This window comes from Littorina saxatilis, linkage group LG9 (assembly GCF_037325665.1).
Source record: "Littorina saxatilis isolate snail1 linkage group LG9, US_GU_Lsax_2.0, whole genome shotgun sequence".
NCBI classification, from domain to species: Eukaryota; Metazoa; Mollusca; class Gastropoda; order Littorinimorpha; family Littorinidae; genus Littorina; species Littorina saxatilis.
This window is the reverse complement of record NC_090253.1, coordinates 37,351,894-37,375,161: the sequence shown is the minus strand read 5'-3', so window position 1 is coordinate 37,375,161 and position 23,268 is coordinate 37,351,894. Positions and strand designations below refer to the sequence as shown.

The 23,268-nt window shown below is 41.3% G+C and overlaps 1 protein-coding gene and 1 long non-coding RNA gene across 5 annotated transcripts in view; one reads left to right on the top strand and one right to left on the bottom strand.

Annotated features, from left to right (window-relative positions):
- The window catches only part of LOC138975971 (Na(+)/citrate cotransporter-like), a 48,818-nt gene that overhangs the window by 9,357 nt on the left and 16,193 nt on the right, over nucleotides 1–23,268 (top strand). The window contains exons 1-7 of one of the 4 annotated variants that reach the window (XM_070348747.1): nucleotides 14,453–14,990; nucleotides 16,956–17,061; nucleotides 17,568–17,877; nucleotides 18,918–19,286; nucleotides 21,338–21,458; nucleotides 22,091–22,240; nucleotides 22,916–23,031. In XM_070348747.1, coding sequence (XP_070204848.1) covers nucleotides 21,357–21,458; nucleotides 22,091–22,240; nucleotides 22,916–23,031 — 368 coding nt within the window. In that variant the 5' untranslated portion in view covers nucleotides 14,453–14,990; nucleotides 16,956–17,061; nucleotides 17,568–17,877; nucleotides 18,918–19,286; nucleotides 21,338–21,356. Of the gene's footprint in view, nucleotides 1–5,673; nucleotides 6,015–14,452; nucleotides 14,991–16,955; nucleotides 17,062–17,567; nucleotides 17,878–18,917; nucleotides 19,287–21,337; nucleotides 21,459–22,090; nucleotides 22,241–22,915; nucleotides 23,032–23,268 lie in introns of those variants that run through there. The other 3 variants (XM_070348749.1, XM_070348748.1, XM_070348750.1) reach the window with 3 other exon arrangements.
- Nucleotides 16,383–23,268, bottom strand: part of LOC138975976 (uncharacterized) — a 37,578-nt gene continuing 30,692 nt past the window's right edge. Inside the window, exon 2 of the long non-coding RNA XR_011458832.1 lies at nucleotides 16,383–16,534. This is a non-coding gene — a long non-coding RNA (uncharacterized lncRNA). The remainder of the gene's footprint in view (nucleotides 16,535–23,268) is intronic.

The window sequence follows — 23,268 nt, the reverse complement described above, 5'->3', positions numbered from 1 at the left end:
ATAACAGTTAAATGCAACACAACACATCGCAACACAACACTCCGCAGACGCTACTCTCTCAAGAGTTGCAACCACAACCAAAAAACTGACGACAGTGGCGCTTTTTCCCCTTGTCTACTACACCTGCTTGCATATTAGCTTTTGACCCTGTCGTGTCACCGTACTTTTCACTGACGCTACAGGCTACCCATGACGCTTTATCCGCTAACGGTGTTCTCTGCACAACACGAAACGCGAACGCAACCAGTGCCCGTATGCTTATGGGGGAAGTTCGCGAAAACTCCCGAAGTTTTGAGTGACATCAGGGTCCGGAGGAAGGAGGAAGTCAGCAACACTGGAAGTAGAGGCCTCTTTCGGAAGTGGGAACTCCTGAAGTTTAACTTTCCAACTGTTCACTATGCATGAACGCCGGAGTGGTGACTTCGAGAGTATTCGGTCAAGTGGGAACTTCGGAAGCAAAGTTGCCAGCTACTCGGTATGCACGAGCTAACTTGAACGCCGAAGTAGTGGCTTCGAGAGTCCTGAGGTCAAGGTCGAGGAAATTGGGGGAATCCCAATTAGTGCGCATGCGTTTGTAAACGGTAGGCTTGGCGACCAGAAGAAACAAATCTCATCTCGAGTTCGTAAATGGGCGAACGTTGATCGCGCTGTAGCTTTTACTATAGTTGTTGTTTTTGACTGGTTGAACGAAATGGTCTGTTCAAAGCTGTGATGATTGTCTTGAAATTGAATGACTGTCTGTAATAATGATTTTGTTGACCAGAATGTTGGGGAGAATAAAAACAAATTTGTTTATGTGGTAGCGAAGTCGGTTATGTTAAACCTCTTTTTTTGTTGTTGATTGTACTGTTTGGTTTGAGCGAAAGTTTTGGGCTACTGGTCAATTTAAAAAGGCAGAACTCAAGTTTTTTGGGGAATCAAGATATAAGGTGTAGTGAAAAGAAGATAAGTTCAGTAACTTTCATATTAATTGGGAAAATGTGTGTCCAAATTTTTACAAAAGATAAATTGTTGTACTTAGGTGTTAGTAAATTATGTTTGTCCTCGTTAATTGTGAACAGGATGTATGTTTATGTAAAGTTGAAAGTCAAGATTGGATTTGTTTTTCCTACGCGTGTGTGCATGTGTGTTAGACATAGAACACTTTATTATCTCAATTTCGAGAAACTCGGGTGTGGTGAATCACAACAAACTACATACAAGTCGCGTAAGGCGAAAATACAATATTTAGTCAAGTAGCTGCCATTTTTCAGCAAGACCGTATACTCGTAGCATCGTCAGTCCACCGCTCATGGCAAAGGCAGTGAAATTGACAAGAAGAGCGGGGTAGTAGTTGCGCTAAGAAGGATAGCACGCTTTTCTGTACCTCTCTTTGTTTTAACTTTCTGAGCGTGTTTTTAATCCAAACATATCATATCTATATGTTTTTGGAATCAGGAACCGACAAGGAATAAGATGAAAGTGTTTTTAAATTGATTTGGACAATTTAATTTTGATAATAATTTTTATATATTTAATTTTCAGAGCTTGTTTTTAATCCGAATATAACATATTTATATGTTTTTGGAATCAGCAAATGATGGAGAATAAGATAAACGTAAATTTGGATCGTTTTATAAATTTTTTTTTTTTTTTTACAATTTTCAGATTTTTAATGACCAAAGTCATTAATTAATTTTTAAGCCACCAAGCTGAAATGCAATACCGAACCCCGGGCTTCGTCGAAGATTACTTGACCAAAATTTCAACCAATTTGGTTGAAAAATGAGGGCGTGACAGTGCCGCCTCAACTTTCACGAAAAGCCGGATATGACGTCATCAAAGACATTTATCAAAAAAATGAAAAAAACGTTCGGGGATTTCATACCCAGGAACTCTCATGTCAAATTTCATAAAGATCGGTCCAGTAGTTTAGTCTGAATCGCTCTACACACACACACACACACACACACACGCACGCACGCACGCACGCACACACATACGCACATACACCACGACCCTCGTTTCGATTCCCCCTCGATGTTAAAATATTTAGTCAAAACTTGACTAAATATAAAAACGTAAGAACATAAATAAAATATCGAGGCGCAAATAATCAGCTCATAATAGTGTGTGTGTGTGTGGGGGGGGTGGTGGGGTGGTGGGGGTGCACACACACACACACATCGTCGAACACACACACACACACACACACACACACACACACACGCACGCACGCGCACACAAACAAACGCACAATTATACCCGCACGCACGCACATGCGGCACTCGCACAAATACATACAAACACTTTCACACACACGCACACGCACACACACACACACACACACACACACACACACACACCCTTCCCCCCCACACACACATGTGCGCGCGTGCACTGCCAACGAATGAATGAATGAACAGACGCACACCTACACACGCACGCACGCACGCACACACACGCACACGCACACTCTCACACACACATGCACACATGCACACAAAGACGCCCATTTACATAGAAACACCCCCCCCCCCCCCCTATAAGCGGGGATGAAATTTTGAGTGGTGGCCAGTGACCCAGAACGAACAAAACTCAAAGCTGGCAACTCAGGTTTGTATTTAGGGACATTTACACGAAATGCACGCACGAGATACGACTTTTCTTTCTATTTTCTCTCTTTGGGACTTTCATTTGCGTTAGATCGGTTTTATATGAAAAACCGAAGAAAAGCCCTGCTATTTTGCACTGAGAAACTTTGGAAGCAGCGTATTTACTCCTGGGTTTCGCTGTAGTACAATTACCCTCACTTACTTCCTCGCTTGCTTCAAAAGTAAGCACTTTTTCCGTCCCATGCATGCGAAATTGAGGATGTACTTCCGATGTCGCTCAAAACGTAGGAAGTTGTCGCAAACTACCATCAATTACTTGCTCGCTTTGCTTCGAAGTAAGCCCTTCTTCCGGCCCATGCATACGAAAGTGAGGCAAGTTCTTCCGATGTCACTCAAAACTTCGGGAGTTTTCGCGAACTTCCCCCATAAGCATACGGGCACAGAAGAACTTGCCTCACTTAAGTACAACAATTTATCTTTTGTAAAAATTTGGACATACATTTTCCCAATTAATATGAAAGTTACTGAACTTATATCTTCTGTTCACTACACCTTATATCTTGATTCCCCCAAAAACTTGAGTTCTGCCTTTTTAAATTGACCACTAGCCCAAAACTTTCGCTCTAACCAAACAGTTTTACCGATACACAATCATTAAAAAAAAAAAGAGGTTTAACATAACCGACTTCGCTACCACATAAACAAAAAAAGTTTTATTCTCCCCAACATTCTGGTAAACAAAATCACTATTACAGACAGTCATTCAATTTCAAGACAATCATCACAGCTTTGAACAGACCATTTTGTTCAACCAGTCAAATACAACAACTATAGTAAAAGCTACAGCCCGATCAACGTTCGCCCATTTACGAACTCGCGATGAGATTTGTTTCTTCTGGTCGCCAAGCCTACCGTTTACAAACGCATGCGCACTAATTGGGATTCCTCCAATTTCCTCGACCTTGACCTCAGGACTCTCGAAGCCACTACTTCGGCGTTCAAGTTTGCTCGTGCATACCGAGTAGCTGGCAACTTTGCTTCCGAAGTTCCCACTTTCAAAGTTAATTTCATCATTTATACGACGATATCGCATCTTAAAGGTCCTTACCCATCTAAAAAACTCCAACGCATGCTACAATTGCATGACATTCCGGTTTTAAAGGCAGCTCATTGGGAAATGAGCTCAGACACAATATTGAAGTAGTGATATGCGTCAATCGAGCAACTGTCGTAACTTGGCTACAATAAGACGGTCGGCTACCTTGCACCATAGACAGGAACTGTGACATTCTTGTTTAATTTAGGTGAAAAGCTTGAAACAGCGGGGCTCAAAACCGACAGTACGATCATTTGCTGACCGACAAAAACGTGCTCGAGTCATTCGGCGAAGGTGGTGAGCTTTTAAACTACCACGACTGAATAACTGATAACACATCTTTGCATAGTGCTTTTTCTAGACGAGTAGCATAGTGCAGTGGTTACGGATTCGGAATTTCAATCCGACGCTCTGGGTTCAAGTGCCGCTGGGAGCTACAATTTATTTTTTTAATTAACCTTTTTCTCAATAGACCTCAATTGCATTCAGACTGCAACAACCGGTTTTTGCCTCTGTGTTAATTTTTTTTAAACGTGTAAAGAAACTGTCCTATGCTTTCAAAAAAAAATCGAATCTTGACTCTTAACTGTACATAACCATGCATCGCCATCGTAATCAAACATTAACGAGGGAAAACAATTAAAACACCGATGAACAGTAATTGTCTTTTCTAAACTTCTTGACAGACATTTCCCCAATAAATAAGGAACAAGTCACTAAACTTACTTATTTACGGTCTACTGCATAATGTTCTTCCTTTTAAACTTTACCAGTAACCCAAAGTTTAGCGGCACGGTGGCCTAGTGGTAAGGCGTCCGCCCTGTGATCGGGAAGTCGTGGGTTCGAACCCCGGCCGGGTCATACCTAAGACTTTAAAAATTGGCAATCTAGTGGCTGCTCCGCCTGGCGTCTGGCATTATGGGGTTAGTGCTAGGACTGGTTGGTCCGGTGTCAGAATAATGTGACTGGGTGAGACATGAAGCCTGTGCTGCGACTTCTGTCTTGTGTGTGGCGCACGTTATATGTCAAAGCAGCACCGCCCTGATATGGCCCTTCGTGGTCGGCTGGGCGTTAAGCAAACAAACAAACAAACAAACCCAAAGTTTCCCTATAACCAATCTATGTTTGTCCAACAAAGAGTTTTACCGATATAAAATCATTAAACACAAGTTCAAAGTAAGTGTTGTACTTATTGTGAGAACAAAATTGATTATACTGATTTTTTTTGTGCCCCAAAATTATGTTCACTTGGAAATGCATTTAGGATAAAGTGATTTGTAAATATAATATGATTATTAAAAATTACTGTAAAGGAAGTTTTTTGGGCGTGTTTAAAATACATTTAGAAATAGTATTGTTAACGATATAGGTACATTTAAAGTAGAAAAATTGATATAAAAAGCAGAAAAAAAGAAAAGAAAAACAGATTAATGAAGAGGGATACTCCCCGCAAAAAAAAAGAAAAAAAAGAAGGGTTGAAGCGAGCAGCTGAGATAAAAAAAAAAAATTTAAATAAATTTAAAAAAAATTCAACATAATCATTTACTCTTCTCCTAACATTCAAGCTAACAAAGTCATTTGTCATAGACAGTCATTCGATTCCAAGACAATCATCACAGGTTTGAACCGACCCTTTCGTTTAGCCATTCAAAAAAACAACAGTGATAACGGTGTTAGTACTACAGCGCGCTAACGTTCACCTTTTTGAACTCGCGATGAGATTTGTTTCTTCTGGTGGCAAGCTTACCGTTAACAAACGCATGCGTACTAGTTAGGATTCCCCCAATTTTTGCGACCTTGACCGAATACTCTCGAAGTCACCACTCCGGCGTTCATGCATAGTGAACAGTTGGAAAGTTAAACTTCAGGAGTTCCCACTTCCGAAAGAGGCCTCTACTTCCAGTGTTGCTGACTTCCTCCTCATGCATACGGGCCCAGGCTTTTCTCACACTTTTCGTCCTTTCAAACCACAACCACACATAGACACACATAAAAACATAGACCAAGTTCATGTCGCCGAGGAGAAAGAAGCATGTGAGACGGTTGCGGTGGAAGTTGTACATGGTGCCTCAATCTCTGTTTGAGTTAATCGTGTCTGCGGAAAATTCAGGCAGTTTAGGAAGAGAAACTACCAAAGGACGGGTGGAAAGGAACAGAGACGAATACTAAAGAAACAAGTGAAAGAAGACAGAAAGAAGAAGCCGACAGACAGGCACAAAGTTGTATTCGTTGTTTGGATACCTGGATGACTTCGGTCATATAATTATCGTTGAACATCACTTTGTTCCAGCTACACTAGAGAAAAAGACGCACTTAGTAAAGCGGTAAGTACTTCGCTTTTTAGTCTTATTCCTTTATTCAGAAGTACATTATTAAGATAAGATCAATGACTAATTCATTTTTTTTCTTCTTTAAAAAAAACCAAAGCTGTTTTAGTGGTGCTCTAGTTCTATTTCTTTATTCTTTAAAAGTGATAGTTAGTGGTAGTAAAAGTAACAACAACAAAATTGAAAATATTTGAAGAGTGGGCTATTTTGCACTTCTTGCGACACGGCAAACGGATTTTGCGGAAAAGTAACCTGCAGGGCCGGACCAAATGAGTTGTAAGGGGGGGGGGGGGGGGTTCCTCCTTTTTTGGGGGGGCAAATCAGCGAAGTGGCGAAGCCACAAGCGCGCGCCTGCAAAGCAGGCGCGCGTACTAGGGGGGTCCGGGGGCATACTCCCCCGGAAAATTTTTGAAAAACGGTTAAAATCTGTGCAATCTGGTGCATTCTGGGCCTTGTTTTGAGGGTTAAGAGCAGCATTGTTTTGGTGCTAAAACTAGTAAAAGTCAAAGCAAGGTACCATCTTGAACACAAGGCCAGTACTGTAACTGCAGTTACAGTACTGGCCTTGTGTTCAAGATGAGCAAGGTACATGCTTTTTCCAGGGGTGGGGTTCCGGAACCCCTGGAACCCCCCCCTGGGTCCGGCCCTGAACCTGTAAACACATGTGAGTGTGTATGTGTGTGTGTGTGTGTGTGTGTGTGTGTGTGTGTGTGTGTGTGTGTGTGTATGTATGTGTGTGTGTGTGTGTGTGTGTGTGTGAGTTTGTGTCTGTGTCTGTGTCTGTGTGTATAACTTTGTGTGTGTGTGTGTGTGTGTGTGTGTGTGTGTGTGTGTGTGTGTGTGTGTGTGTGTACGTACGTGCGTGCTCGCGTGCGTGCGTCCGTACGTGCGTGCTCGCGTGCGTGCGTCCGTACGTGCGCGCGTGCGTGCGTGCGTTCGTGCGTACGTTAGCGTGAGCGTGCATTCCAACGTACGCCCTTGCTTGTATATTTATATAATTGTCTGTTGCTGGAGCAAATGTCGCAGCAATAAATGAACGAGAAGTACTTTATTCTTCCACGTTTGGTACCCACCACTGAACACTTCGAGCAAAGAGATGTTCACTCTTGCTTTCACGAAATGAAATGACAACAAGACACAAATTCTTTCATGCCGCTGTGTGAAGCACGATCAAATAGCAGTTGTCGCTCCCTTTGTTCTAAATATAACAACATAAATCCCTTTGAATTATATTACCGACCATCGCAGATCGGTCGAGGCTTTTTGCACGCAACGAGCACATTTCTACGAGAACACATTCGTGGGCTAGTGCAACCACAAGAAACAAGGGCTCATCTGCGTTTTGTAGATAATTTTTGTTAAATGAATTGCATATGTTAATGCAGTTGAGGGCCCCAAAGGGTTTAAAATCGTGATCGTGATTGGCGTTTTTTGACCTTTCTGTGACCGTGATTGCCGAAATTTCCATTTCTGTGATCGTGATGGGACTTTGCCCGTGATCCGTGATGACAAAAAAATCAAGTCTCGTGATCGTGATCGTCATTTGTGTTCGTGATCGTGATGGGCATTATTGCAAATCATTTTATTTTCAACGTACATTTTTCACAGCTGTATAACTCTATGATCCTCTATTCGTCAAGGTGTTTGTGATCGTGAAAACAAAAATCAAGGTAACTGTGATCGTGAAAGCTAAAATTTCCCTTCCCGTGATCGTGATGATACCCCCCCTTTGGGGCCCTCGCAGTTGTCAACTGAAACTTATTTCTCGCAACGTTTCCTTTTTGCGCAGATAATGGATTGCTGGTGTTAGTCAGGCCTGTCGCTTCACAATGCGCCGGGGCGTGTCACACACACACACACACACACACACACACACACACACACACACACACACACACACACGCACACACACACACACACACACACACACACACACACACACACACACACACACACACACATACATATAAACATGGAATCAAACTACATCGTCAAGCTTTTATTCACGAAACAGAACTGATTTTCTCTCCTTCAACTGTGACGTTGATTTATATGATATTCTATTCCTAACCCTTTACATAATTTTCAGGACGAAAAGAAAAGAATCCAAACATTTCAAATAAAAATGTCAATGTGTATACCTTGTCGAGGCGCCCTCGTCACTTCGAGGCTCTTTTCAAAGAGGATTGTAACTGAATTAGACCTCTCTTTTTTGTACACGCATGCGAGAACTACATTATATATAAATGTGGCATTGGTATCATGCTTCATTTCACGTGGATATGAACACTTGAAATGCTGTATGTGCACATACAATCCGCAATGTTATGACAAGATATTGTGAACACGCGGAATACGGCCTTCCTCAGTTTAAACAGCAACAACTTTTCTTCGTTCGTCGTAACATGTTCCGTTTAAGGGTTCGCTAGCAAAGAGAGGTTTCAAGTTTAGTTGCCTTAGAGTTGTCTTTCACACTTCTATTCACATGAAGGGGCTTGAACATTGGAAAAAATGTTTAACTGGTAGAGAGGGTTCAAGTTTCGTTGCTTAGGTTTTTTCTCTTAAAGGGGCTTGAATTTCTTTTTAACTAGCACTTTAACAGTTTTAATGCTGATGGAGGAAACCAAGGCTGTGGATGTTGTTGTTGTTTATGTTGTTATTTATGTTGTTGTTGTTAATGTTACTGTTGTTTATTTTGTTGTTTAAGTTTGTTGTTGTTGTTGTTGTTGTTGTTTAAACAAAAACCATGTTTATTACTTTATTGTCCCATTGCTAAGAAATTCGAATTGCTTTCTCCCAGTGGAAAGCTAGCAGCAACAGAGTCGCGCTACCCAGGTGTATGCGCGTTTAGGTGTAGTCAGACACCTTCACTTATGGCAGAACGACCTGGGTCTTTTACGTGCCACAGTTGTGACACGGGGGTGGAACATGAATACCATCTCTGAGTCTGCACATAAAGTTGACCCGTGTCCGTCCCGTCCCGCCCCGGATTCAATGCTGCGGCCCCTCGGATCATAAGTCCAGTGCTCTACCAACTGAGCTACTGGGGCTCCTGTTCATTGTTGTTGTTGTTGTTGTTGTTGTTGTTGTTGTTGTTGTTGTTGTTGTTGTTGCTGTTGGTGTAAAAAAAAAAACCATTTGACTTAGAGGTTTGTTTTGTTTTCTATGTCTGTCCGTTGGCTTATGGCTTATTTCCTTTTCTTCTTACGTGTTGTTATTGTTTTTCTTGGTGTTATTGTTGTTGTAACTGTTTGCGATGGTGGTGGTGGTGGTGATGATGTTGTTGATGTTGCACCAATCTACATCAGCACGTTTTCAAGTATGCTGTTTGATTTGAGTTAAGCCAACAGCCTTCGAGCTTTCTCTATCTGTTCCTCTGCTTAATAATAATAATAATAACGATTACTTATATAGCGCGTAAACCTCGTGGTGACGAGCCCAGAGCGCTTTACACTTACATAATCATAATACAAACAAGGAAAGAGAACTAAATCCGAATAAATTCAAACATGGTCACACACACCCACACACGCACGCACACACACGCACACACACACACACACACACACACGCGCGCGCGCGCACACACACACACAATCTTTCTTTCGTCATTGTCAATGTTCAGGTAACCCGCAATGTCATTCCATGTACGCATACGTTATTCTGGTACAACACACACAGGCACATACACATCCTCATGAACGCCACACTTTAGTAGATAATACACGTGGCAGCGCCGATGACTCACCGATCATGGGATCTCCTTCAGAGGTCTAACTTAAACATGTGTGTTTTGAGGGCTGTTCTAAAGGCAGATGGTGACTGGGAATCCCTAATGCTCGTGTGTGGCAGCAATTCCGCTGAGCCGATGGCGTATTAAATTGGGGAATTTCACGCCTAATTACAGAGAGATCTGGGTCTCACACACCCTAGAAGCTATGAATAACTGTCACATCTTTCCATGCGAAGTATGTTAATGACATCGACAACACTTTGTCAGCGAACTGGCATAGTGATTAGTTTATATTTATGGCCAAGAGTTTTTATCATCTATACGTTTTAGGATTGTGATAGATGCATTGGTTACTATCTCTAAACAGCAACTCATGTGCGCGAGAGTGTGCGTACGAGTGTGTGTGTGTGTGTGTGTGTGTGTGTGTGTGTGTGTGTGCAGTATGGATGTGGCGGACGTGCCTGTCTGGAGTATTTTGGGTGTTCTTACTTCGAATGTTTTATTGTTCTTATTTTTGTTTTTTAAGATTGTTGTCATCTGTTGTTTTGGTTGTTTTAAGAGCAGATGAACCACAATTTTCCATCTATTGTAATCAATTGTATGGACAATAAATGATCTTTTGTCTTATGTCTTATGTCTTATGATCATAGGCAGACCACATCCAATGGTATCGAGTTATCGGGGTTCAAAATCTGTGACGGACATATAAAAAGCCGTACCGTCAATCATCCACAGCAAATCCGTGTATCGGCGCCTTCGCTGTGTGTTTTTAAAAAATGGTGTTTTAAAAATGTGATTTGTGCAGTGTACTTTATATTAGTAAGCTTTTCTTGATATTCTGTGTCTAATCATGGCAAAAAATGGCTGTAGTGTGTACATGTACGTGAGTTACATCGATGTGCTTACGAAGAGAGCAAGGAAGGACGAAAAGAAAGAAAGAAAGAAAGAAAGAAAGGAAGGAAGAAAGGAATAAAGAAAGAAAGTAAGAAAAAAAAGTAGGACGCGCACTTTAGGCCAGTATGTGCAACCATACTTGTGCACCTCTTGCAATTTAGCACAAAAGCATGCGTGCGTTGCCCTTCTCACAGAATTACAGGGGCAACTAGGGGTGCGTGGAAAATACGTCTGCCGCCCTACATTTTGTTCAATGGACGCGCTGGAATGTTATTTACATCCGTCTCTCCTTTTGCAACCAATAATATGTTGTCGGATACTGGATACCCTTGCACATTTTACTGGATGAAATGGTGCAGATGAAATATGGGCCGTTTTAAGCCCGGCCCCTTTCTTTCGCACAGAGCCACCATGCCACGTCCGGGCAAGAACTAGAGGCACATTCCTTCCGGGCGAGGAGTACAGTTGTACTGAATGTCGCACATCATCCACACACAGACAAAGCGTACAGACAAAGACTCAAACACACACACACACACACACACACACACACACACACACACACACACACACACACACACACACACACACACAGCGTACAGACTAAGACTCGACAGACACGTACACACTAGTACACACACACACACACACACATACACACACACACACACACACAGGCGCACACACACACACATACAAACACACACACACACACACACACACACACACACACACACGCACATCCACACACCCACACCTTGGCGGATTATGACATTATTCAGTTATTCTGCAGAAAAACAGAAATGCTGGAGAAAAACCGTTCTTTTCTGCAGCATTTCTGCATAATGTCATCTTTCGCGAGAGCAACGTTTTTTTCTGCAGTAAAACAGTTTTATTGCAGTAAAATTGAAATCAAGAATGCTGCAGTAAAACGATGATGTTGTTTTACTGCAGAAAACATGTTTACACTTTTACTTCAGCATTTTGGCATTATTCAGTTATTCTGCAGAAAAACAGAAATGCTGGAGAAAAACTGTCTTTTCTGCAGCATTTCTGCATAATGTCATCTTTCGCCGAAGCAACGGGTTTTTCTGGTTTGTATTCGTCGCCCCCTGGGATAGTATAATAGTTTGTTCCGCAGTGTACCAATCAGAAGGCGTGTAGCATAAGGGTGTTTCGTGACTCGCGCATGCGCACTTCTTACCCGCAAGCCTTTCGAACAAAATCGACTATTACACTGTGCTATGGCTGAACCAAATTTGAGCGAGGTTTCTCTGGACAAATTGCGACTCTGGAGCAGTGAATCACTGAAACACTTTCTCAGTATCCGAAAGAAGAATGCGACAGGAAATTTTAATGAGCTTGTTGCCACGTGAGTGGAAATTTCATGTTTTAAAATTCAACATGCAACTGGAACTGGAAGTCTAAACGGGGAAGCAACTTTGACATCATTTTACCTTCCCTGAAAGCGTAGATATTTATTATAGATGTTTTTCTTGTTAATTGTTTTGGGTAGAAGAAAGCAAGGTACGATACTGATTAAAAAAAATAAAGTCTTGCCGTTGCACTTGCGTTGCAGCACTGAGTAAGATGTCGAACCAGTTGTAGTCTAGGTCTAGTTTCACTTTTGCTTTCAGTTTCACAGTTGTGAACAGCTCAGATCATGGGTCAATAAAGTGTTACACAGATGGTCAAAATTAAAGTACAAGATATTGCACTGGAAGTGGTACTACACTGTTGCTTAGTGTCTGCATGAAACTACAAGGTGAAAATAGAAAAAGAAAAACACGATTCTTGACTTTGATGCGCTTTTTTCTGCTCGTAAACACACATTCTTCTACTCATCACAGCATGCCCCATTATTGAGTTTAAAACACCAATTAAATTTGTTTTGAATAAAACTCACAATTTTACAATAAGAATTTAGAGACCTGAATCAATTAGGTATATCATACTTAGTTTGACTTTTGCAAAACTAAGTAATTACACATTTAATTGAATCAGTCAGACAGACGGAGACATAGAGAGACAGACAGAGGGCAAACACAAATCTGAGAAAGAAACCCCTTTAAAAATGTTACCATGTTTGAAATGAAACATCGCAAGGTGAAGCCATAATTCATCACCTTTCAGTATGACGTCATGAGCGTGTTCCACACTTGAAATGACGTGCTTTTGGAGCTTGGAAGTATAATTTCCATTCAACGATCCGAGTTTGTTAAGTTTGAGCATATTTTCAACGTCAAACACCATGAAACTATATATATTTGGAATCAGAAAATGATAAGGAATAGATAGAAGTTGTTTTTAAGTGTCTTTTTTCATAAATAAAGATAGTGGTTATTTATCGGTTTTCTTCATTTTTAAGCATAATTATCAATACAAAACAACAAAACTATATAGTTTTAGATACAGGACGCAATAGGGAATACACCAATATAAATTTTCTGTTTCAAATATTAGTTTTTAAAAATGTAAAAAAATGACATATTTCGAACAAACATTTCAATAACAAAACTTTAAGTGACCAAGCTGAAATGCAATCCCATAATCCGGCCAAGATCTGAGATTGTGTGATAAGAAATTCGATCAAATTGATGAAAAACTGTAACTGTGAAAGTGCTGCCTCGACCTTTTGGCAAACGATAAAATATGACGTCATCAAACTGTCCTATCAATAAACGGAAAAAACCTTCTATGAGAAAATCCAATCAAAAATATCCATATCAAATTTCATAAAGATCCACTCAGTATATTATGAGATATGATCTGCAGTGTGAAAAAAAACAATCTCACGCCCATAACGCAACTTATTTGGTCGTGTTCTGCCGATACTATAATGTTTTTCTTTCCTAAAACACACTATAATAGTAGCCCTTCCCAATGTCTATGCTAAAACTGACTTGTCTGTGTTGTCAATGATTTTGCAACAGTGTGAGAACAAAAAGTTTAACAAATCTCACGCCCATAACGTTGTGACACAAAAACTCATTTGGTCGTGTTCTGCCGATACTATAATGTTTTTCTTTCTTAAAACACACTATAATAGTAGCCCTTCCCAAATGCAATGCTAAAAATGACTGGTCTGTGTTGTCAATGATTTTCTGCGAGAATGCGATCTATCTGTTTGTCGCAAAGACCGTGTGACACGAAAGTTATGAGCGGAAGACAAATCTGCTGAGTGCAATTACGTTTCAGAAGATAGTTGGTTAAAACAGTTTATCACTCAGACACGCAAAGGAACACTATAACTTTATTATTCAGGCCATATATTTGCTTTCCTTTGTCATGTATGAAAGCACTGGCCTTGGTTGAAGAAAGTGACCTGACGCTGTGCAACAAATGTGTCGCCATTTTCCGCCGTGTTTTGTAAATAAAACGTGTTTACTACCCACACATAAAAAACGATGCTGTTGGTTCTTTTTATTTTCTTATTGTTTGATTCGTGCTTAGCAGTTTAGTATGCTTTGTTTTCTTCTCAATTCAATGGATGGCTATAAAATAAGCATTTAAATGTGAAGGTGTTAACATTACCCATGATCTGAGCTGTTCACAGTTACAGAGTGGATGTATATGAGTTGTTCTTCAGTACTGGTGACAGAAAGGGCGAAAAGTGGTCAAAATTCAAATCTCTAGTTTTGTTTTTGAAATATATAGCTTTTCATAAAGCAGAAATACTGTAGTATCTGATGTACATAAGAAAAATCACTGGTTCACATGGTTCTTAAATAATCTAACTTTTAAAGCTGGTTCTTGTGTGTGTGTGTGTGTGTGTGTGTGTGTGTGTGTGTGTTTGTGTGAGCTTGTGACAGACGACAGTTACGGTGCACATGCACTTGTGTACATCCGTTTGAACTTGTGAACTCGGGTACCCCTGTACTATCGGGGATCCACTAAGGTTTCCGAGACTGTGTTTTTTTGGTATTGAAATGGTCTGATGGAAGAGCCGATTCTTAAATTTGCATAGGTAAAACGATTGTTTTTTGGTATAAGTTTTTGGAGTAAAATTGTGATTAATGTTTTTGTGAACAGGAAACAATTGACGGGTGACTTTATTCCATCTCTCTTTTTTTCTCTGCCGCGATGTAATTTTGAATAGTTGAAGGTGATGTTAAACACCAAGTAGAGAAAATAAAGGTACTCGACACCCCTCGAGTCGAACGTGTGTTAATCTTGTGACGCAGGCACGCGGAATGTTGGGCCCTGGGACCTACTGAGACTTTCTTTCTGCTTGGAATTCTGAAGAAAGACAACGTATATTTTTGTGCGTGTGTTTTCTGGACGCCCGGTGTGACATGTTTGGTCACAGGCTGAAATCCTTTGGGATGTGAGGAATTCTTTTGCTGGTAGGTTAATACAATTTTCTTTCTGTAAATGGGTAAGCAGTGAGAAGAAGAGTATGCTGTTTGGGGGAGGATTTATTTGAATGTTCATGAAGACTGTTTTGTGAGTTGAATGTCTGGGAAGGCTTTTGTTTGTTGAATGCTTTGGGGGACCGTTTGGGAGAGCGGTGTTGTAGGTATGTTATTTGATAGGAATGATGTGTTTTGTTGTTCAAAGAGTTAGTTTGTGGTAGTTGAAATTGTTGAGTTGTTTACGTATGCTTACGGCGTGCATTCTGTGGTTTGCAGGATGGCGGAGTGTGCGACGGGGTTCTTTTTTAGAGGGGTGTAGTTAGATTCAGTTAGTTCTTTTTAGATGGGGTTTTTGCAGACGGGTTTTTTAGTGGGTTATTTTAGCTAGGTTTTTGTAAATGGGTTTTCTAGCTAGGTTTTCGTAGATGGGGATTTTGTAGATTAGTTCTCGTAGACTGGTTTTTGTAGACTGGTTCTCGTAGATTAGTTTTCGTAGACTGGTTCTCGTAGACTGGTTTTTGTGGACTGGGTTCTGTAGACTAGTTTTTGTTAGAGGGGCTCAGTGAGTTTTTGTAGATTTGGTTTTTTTTAAGAATTGTTTTTAGGTTCTTTTTTTTAGATTTCGTTTGTTTTAGATTAGAGTTTCATTGTGTTTTTTTGGGTTAAAGTGGAGAGTGAGGATTTAGAGTAGAGTTTTAGAGTGTAGTTTGGAGGAAGGTTTTAGTGTGTTTTTAAAGTGTAGCTTTAGAGGGAGAATTTAGAATATAGTTTTAGAGTGAAGAATTGAGAGCGTTGTTTTTGGAGTTGTTTGTCCTGTTGTAATACATTGAAAGTTTTGTATTTGAAAGTAAACCCCCGTTATCCCACACATTCCCCTTTTCATCTTATGGAATAAAAGAACCTGGTAATATAACTTGTGTCAGTTGCTTTGAGTGTTTGTGCTCGGTGGGAAAAGGGTAAAGTAAATTGGCACTCGGTTACATTTGTATGATGACGATAGGACCCGAAACGGCTGCACGGACTGAGGCAGGAATTGCAGAGAATGTTCTTTGCCACTCGAGTCGTGTCATAGGGTACTTTTGAAATAGCAAATTTGAAAGGATTCTTTAAAAAAAACGGCGGAAAACATTATATACCCTGTGAGCTATCGAGGATCCTCCCCGTCTGGGCTGTCAAAACATGGTCTTGTTAAAAGACGTTTTCAAATGGTTAACGGGGAGATACACTCGAAGCAAATATTTAGCGAAGTTATGTTGCCAAATCATCAAAGATCAACAAATCATCGAAGTGGGGTACCCTATGTGTGACATGAGCCGTATGCAGATTTCGCCTCAGAACACTCTCGCATTTCACAAAGACAACAATAATTTGCAACATTTCAAGAACTGCATCAGTTTTATTAGATACTATTTAAACAAAAACAGCAGAGACACGACTATATCAACAACACAGAACGGGAGGTAAGTCGGCAAAGACACTCCTAGTGTGCGTTCCCGTTTTTGGTCGCCATTTTTGCTAGCATTTTCACAGTAAATCTCAACATTTCCATATCTATTGAATGATTGTGGTATTTTCTTTGATTGTGGCGATTCTCCTATCTCTCTGGCATGTACTGGGTGCTTTGTGACCAGTTTCTCCCCTAGACTGTATTGAAAAATGCGTCCGTGTGAGCTGACCCCCACTTGTCACCAGTAGCAAAGAACAACTCGCATATATAATCTCTTCTATAGGACACATTTTCATTACAAAATCTGTTGGGTTGTTAGTTTGTTACTTTGATAAAGTGAAGAAAATTGTTTTTATTTACTCAATAACTGCAATGTTTTTTTACTGAAGTAATTTTTTTTTTTAAATATATGTATTTGAAAAATCTTCCTGATACTGTGATACTGATAGTGAGGTATGCTTTGATTCTGATTTGTTTTCTCCAAATGATTTCATTTTTAAAATGTGCAGGGTGTATGCAGCGATTGAATCGAACGTTCCCGTGGACCAGGACGCAGAGCAAGCAGAACGCAGGTTGCTACATGAGTACAAGAGCAAGCTTTCTGTGGATAACCAGGTTAGACTTGTACATTTTCTGTTGCATTTGATCATGCTTATTTCTTGGAATGACAGGAGTTTTTTTAATGTTATTTTGTTAACTAAGTAATACCTGTTGTACTGTTGCTTTCTGGGTGAGGGATGGCCAAATCGTCGGTGAGTAACAAAATCTGTGAGGGTAGTAGAAACCGTCTGGCAGCTCGGCTTACTGGCCAGTGAAAATCGAGTCGAGTGCAAAACTGTTGGTCGTGTTATCAGGTTTCGTAAGTCATAAACACTGCCGATGAGCTACTTGCATGAATAACATTGCAAAATAGCAAAACAAGCCATACCACCGCTAATTCAATTGTGCAAAAAACTGTGACAGTCATACTTTTTGTGATTTGGTATTCCGTGCCAGTTGATTTTTCTGGTGGGCTAGTTACTTGCCTGACAGGGGAGTTATTGGTTTTAGAATAGGCTAGCTCTGTCTGTCTAGATCTGATGAAATATCCTTGTTTACATTGTTATTATTATGCATTTCAGGTGTATCCGGACCCTTACACCTTTGAGGAGGGATGGCTACCTGAAGAGACAGTGACGTTGCTCTCGCGAAAGACTGCAGCATTCTTGATTTCAATTTTACTGCAGTAAAATGTTTTGCTGCAGAAAAAAAACGCTGCTTCGGCGAAAGATGACATTATGCAGAAATGCTGCAGAAAAGACGGTTTTTCTCCAGTATTTTGGTTTTTCTGCAGAATAACTGAATAATGTCATAATCCGCCAAGGATACCACACATCCACACACGCACACACACTCCACTCTGCAATGACAGCATCCAAGTTTTGATGTTTGGTATGTATCCAAGCGGAGGGAAGGCCTTATTCCTTATAAAATCCTGGCCAGATCAGAGACAGTGAATCGCATCGTTTCCACGGGGAAGACGATGCCTCTCTCTCTATCTCGAACCAACCAAATGCAGAATTAAATTGAGATTTCCAAAATCTACCGGTGGATTTTAACCAAGTAAAAAGTCGGGAGGTCGTGAGTTCGAATCCCGGTTGCTGCCGCCTGGTGGGTTAAGAGTAGGAATTTTTTCGATCTCCCAGGTCAAACTTATACATGTGCAGACCTGCTAGTGACTTAACCCCTTTCGTGTGTACACGCAAGCACGAGACCAAGTGCGCACGGAAAAGATACTGTAATCCATGTCAGAGTTCGGTGGGTTATAGAAACACGAAAATACCCAGCATGCCTCCCCCGAAATCGGCGTAGGCTGCCTGAATGGCGGGGTAAAAACGGTCATACACGTAAAAATCCACTCGTGCTAAAAACATGAGTGAACGTGGGAGTCTAAGCCCATGAACGAAGAAGAAGAAGAAGAAGAAGAAGAACAAGCATGTTAGGAAATAGCTATCTAGGTGTGCTAATCTATCTGTAGATTTCGGAAATCAACTGGAAAATTCTTCTAGGTAAAAGTTCAGTGTTGGCGTTGCATAGCCGATCCCGCTGTGACTCAGTCCGATCACTCTTGCCCACACCTATGACGGCTTACTAGTGCCAAAACCTCATAATTGTAATTATCAAGGGAAAATTACTAATTTTCCCTTGATAATTACCATTTTCACGTGTTTATTACTAAATTAGTATTACTAATTTTCCCGGAATAATTACTAACTTTCACCTGTTAATTACTAATTTTTAGTTTTGGCTCACTTCCTGACGGATTGCTAGTGCCAAAACTAAAAAATTAGTCATTTTCCCGTGAAAATGAGTAACTAACAGGTGAAAACAGTAACTGACAGCGTTAATTAGTAATTATCACGTGATAATGGGTAACCCCAGGTTTTGGCACTAGTAAGCCGTCATACACACCCTGCTGCCTTCTCTTTCAGCAACAGTAATGTCACGGACTCGCGGTCGTTACACTAACAGTCGGACCACCACTATAAGTCACCAGTCTGTGGCCCTGTCCGAACGCGGAGTTCGTTGAGGGCAGTACTGTAATCGGGCAACTCCAAGCGCAAAGAGGCACCTGTCGGCCGACTGAAATCTTCTTCGTGACCCCGATTTAGTGAGATTACTGCATTTTACTCCTTCGACTGCAGTTCACCGACTGTGTTGCTGGCTTATGAAACCTGCCTACTGCAGTTCACCGACTGTGTTGCTGGCTTATGAAACCTGCCTGAGGGGTTTAGCACGCCATGTGGTAGCTGCAGCATCCATCTGACCGTGTTTAGTTCATGTTACGGATGAATTTTCAGGTAAGTGTGTGTGTGTATAGAAAATATGCGTGCTCTACTCTGTTTACTATCTACTGTTACTCGCACACAACACTCAAACAAAGCACAAAGACTAAACACTCTCAATGCCCTTTGCCCTCGTACCTGTAATGAATCATCAACACAACAATACAAATATGTTATTTCTCATGCATTCTACAGATCACGTTCATTCATATATAAGAAGAATAATATCTTAACACACGTCGGAGACTAACTGTCTCACGTTAGATGAATGTTCTCGATCCACACAATTCTGCTAACGTTTAGGGTTCCTGTTTACCACAGTGTCATGTTACGCACATCACTTGTCGCGTAATACTTAAATTGACGACGTCTACGTCTCACACAATCTTCTCGCTGATTATGGTTCTTCGGTGGCAGTTCACACATTCAGTGACTCCACAATCTTATGATTAAGTTCCTTCGGTGGCAGTTCACACTTTCAGTGACTCCACAAACTTTAGCGGGTACATACCCGGAATCCATACCACCCACGCAATACTGCTCGTGGTGGCTATGAGGTGCGGCTCCACCCGTTCCAGTACTCCAGCGCTGTTACAACCCTGCGCTCATCAAACATCAATTCGTAGCGCCAAGGAGGGGATGCCCGTCTCTCTCTCTCTCCCGCTGTCAAGTGGTTCCATCCCTCACTCTGACCGGGGTGCTGCGTAAAAAGTTTAGACTACCATAAGTCTCAATTCTTAGCTAAACTTTTCTACGAAATAATACTGCTATTCTTTCTCAATACTATTCAACTATCCGTCCACTAACTTATGCGGATATATTATTTACACCAGCTCATTTTCAAGTAACTTCATTACCAAAAGAACATACGACCTTCCTTTTCAAAATGGCTGACACAGCGGCTCACGCTTCTCCAGCCCAATTTACAACATGACTCTCCCAGTCATTTCACCAGTCAATATTACTGAGCAAAATACAATTCAATAAATACCTGTATCTTTACAGCCTAGAACCACCCATGGTTCGTCCGCAACACTAGTCTTTCGGTGTTAGACCTCAGTGTTCGGGGAGCAGCGTTATCGCCCAACGCGGAGACATCAAAACACGTCTGTCTTCCTCGACTGTCAAGTACGCTCTGCTCTTTCACACCCCACAAGGCTAACCTATTTTCCTCCCATTGGCCACAGCAGCCAATGAAGATACGCCTTACAAAAATAGGTCACGCCGTCCAGTCGTGCTACTTCAAGTATGGCTAGCCAATCTGTACACATTTGTTTACACCATCCAATACTGAATTATGTACAATCCATTTGTCACAGTTCAACAACAACAAAACAAACAAAAACAGGCCACTTTAATTATTTCATATTAGTAAGTTTAACAAGATTTCACAATGTATTCCTTGGAATGAGATCCGGAATGTCCCCCCGGACAAGATTTTTAATAAAAGAGATCAAGATTTTTAACAAGATTTAAAGTACAAAATGTTAAAGTGATGAAGTTTTAGAACCTTCCTTTTTACAATTATGACAGACCTGATTGTAAATAGTTTTAAGCATGGAAGTTACCATGTGAACTGAAAAAGGAAACAAACTTGCATCGGTCTCGAATAGCGATAACATGCTGAAGAGACGATAAACAATAATAACCAACCAGCTAACCAACCATCCTGGAATGAGAATGCGTTCGTTGCCTTACTCTTTACTTTCATTCCCAGATAAGGGCTTTTGTGTCCAGGTAAGGCAGCCCTGATTCCGCACTCACCCAACTACGCCCGCCCCCCCCCCCCCCTCCCCCCCCTTTGCACCAATGTGCTAGAGAGGACCAGTCCTCCTCCCACACCCTTTTCTCAGACCTCCACTGAATACTCTGGGAGAAAAAAACCATGTCTTAAAAAGCAGGACGACAACCATCATGTGAACTGTGTTGCAGGGAGTGACAGAAGGTGGAAGATGACAGTGCACGTGATCAAACAGCTGTGGGCGCTGCGTGGCCCCATTATCACCGTCGTCATTCTGCTCAGACCAGTGTCAGCTAGGGCTAAGTTTATGTCAAATGTGTTGCAGTGAGTGACAGAAGGGGAAGATGACAGTGCACGTGATCAAACAGCTGTGGGCGCTGCGTGGCCCCATTATCACCGTCCTCGCGCTGCTCGTTCTGCTGCCGCTGGTTCTATCTGAGCACAGGGTTAGTAATTAATACTCATTCGTTTGGTGACACAAATGGAAGACTTCGTACAGGATAACAACAAAAATGTACTCACCAGAAAAAGGAAAATATGAATTCATGTTGCTGTTTTCTGGTAAGTAAATTGTTTTTGTTATCTTGTAATATTCCCTCTCAACTGTAGTCCCTTGTTCCATTTTTGGAAGACTTCGTGTCAAATGTCTTTCTTTTTTATTTAGTGTATGTAGTTTTTATACATATTTGTTTTACAAATGATCATGCTTGACCTTTGTTTATTAAGCATTCATGAAATTAGAATAGTCATGAGCAATCACTGCCCCTACCGCTGCGTTGATTTTGGCTTTTTCTTAGGTCCTTTAATCCCCAGAAGGGTCATTCAAGTCGCAGATTTAATTTCAAACCCCTCAGTATGGTCACTTCTCCTTCTCCTTGTGCGTGTGTGTGTTGCATCTACCACGTGCACTAATTGGTGTTTCTTTTAGGTTGTTTTTACCAAAAATATTTTTAAAATATTATTTTACGAATGGCCTTTTACCTGTCTATTGTCCGCCGCTATGCAGGCAGACAAGCTCCGTTTCTTAGAAGAAAAGTCCTCGCCATTAAACGGGTTGAAATGAACGGACTGTTTGCAGGAGGCGAGATGCGGCTACGTGGTGCTGGTGATGGCAGTGATGTGGCTGACAGAGGCCATCCCCATCCCCGCCACCGCCCTGCTCCCCATCTTCATGTTCCCCATGTGTGGCGTCCAGGTGGCCCAGGACGTCAGCAAGAGCTACATCAGCGTCAGTATCAAGTATTATACTACTACTACTACTACTACTACTACTACTACTACTACTACTACTACTACTACTACTACTACTACTACTACTACTACTACTACTACTACCACTACTCCTGTTACTACTATGTGTGGCGTCCAGGTGGCCCAGGACGTCAGCAAGAGCTACATCAGCGTCAGTATCAAGCATTATACTACTACTACTACTACTACTACTACTACTACTACTACTACTACTACTACTACTAATATATACTACTACTACCACTACTCCTGTTACTACTATGTGTGGCGTCCAGGTGGCCGAGGACGTCAGCAAGAGCTACATCAGCGTCAGTATCAAGCATTATACTACTACTACTACTACTACTACTACTACTACTACTACTACTACTAATAATAATAATGAAGGGTATACACTATAAGAATGGAATAGAATAATATCCAATTTCAGGACACGAGTCTGCTGTTTCTAGGCGGACTGATATTATCACGACTTGGTTTCAGAACACGAGTATGCTGTTTCTAGGCGGACTGATATTGGCACGACTTGGTTTCAAGACACAAGTAGGCCTAACTATGCTGTTTCTGGGCGGACTGATATTGTCAGGACTTGGTTTCAGGACACGAGTATGCTGTTTCTGGGCGGACTGATATTGTCAAGACTTGGTTTCAGGACACGAGTATGCTGTTTCTGGGCGGACTGATCCTGGCTGTGGCGGTGGAGGAGTGGAATCTTCACAAGAGGATTGCCATCGGTGTGCTGCGCATCGTTGGATCGGATCCTAAGTTGTAAGCTCAATGTGGCTTATAGTGTAGTTTACTTTCTAAAGTTGCTTTCGAAACGCGGTTGTTGTTGTTGTTGTTGTTGTTGTTGTTGTTGTTGTTGTTGTTTTGTGGGGGACGCTCTTTCTTCTTTAGAAATCTATTTCTCAGAGTCAACTTTGTACAGACTCTCCTCGGTGTCCGAACACTCCCGTGTGCACGCGTGCGCACGATAAAGAACCCAAATTCACAGCAAAAGTCTCA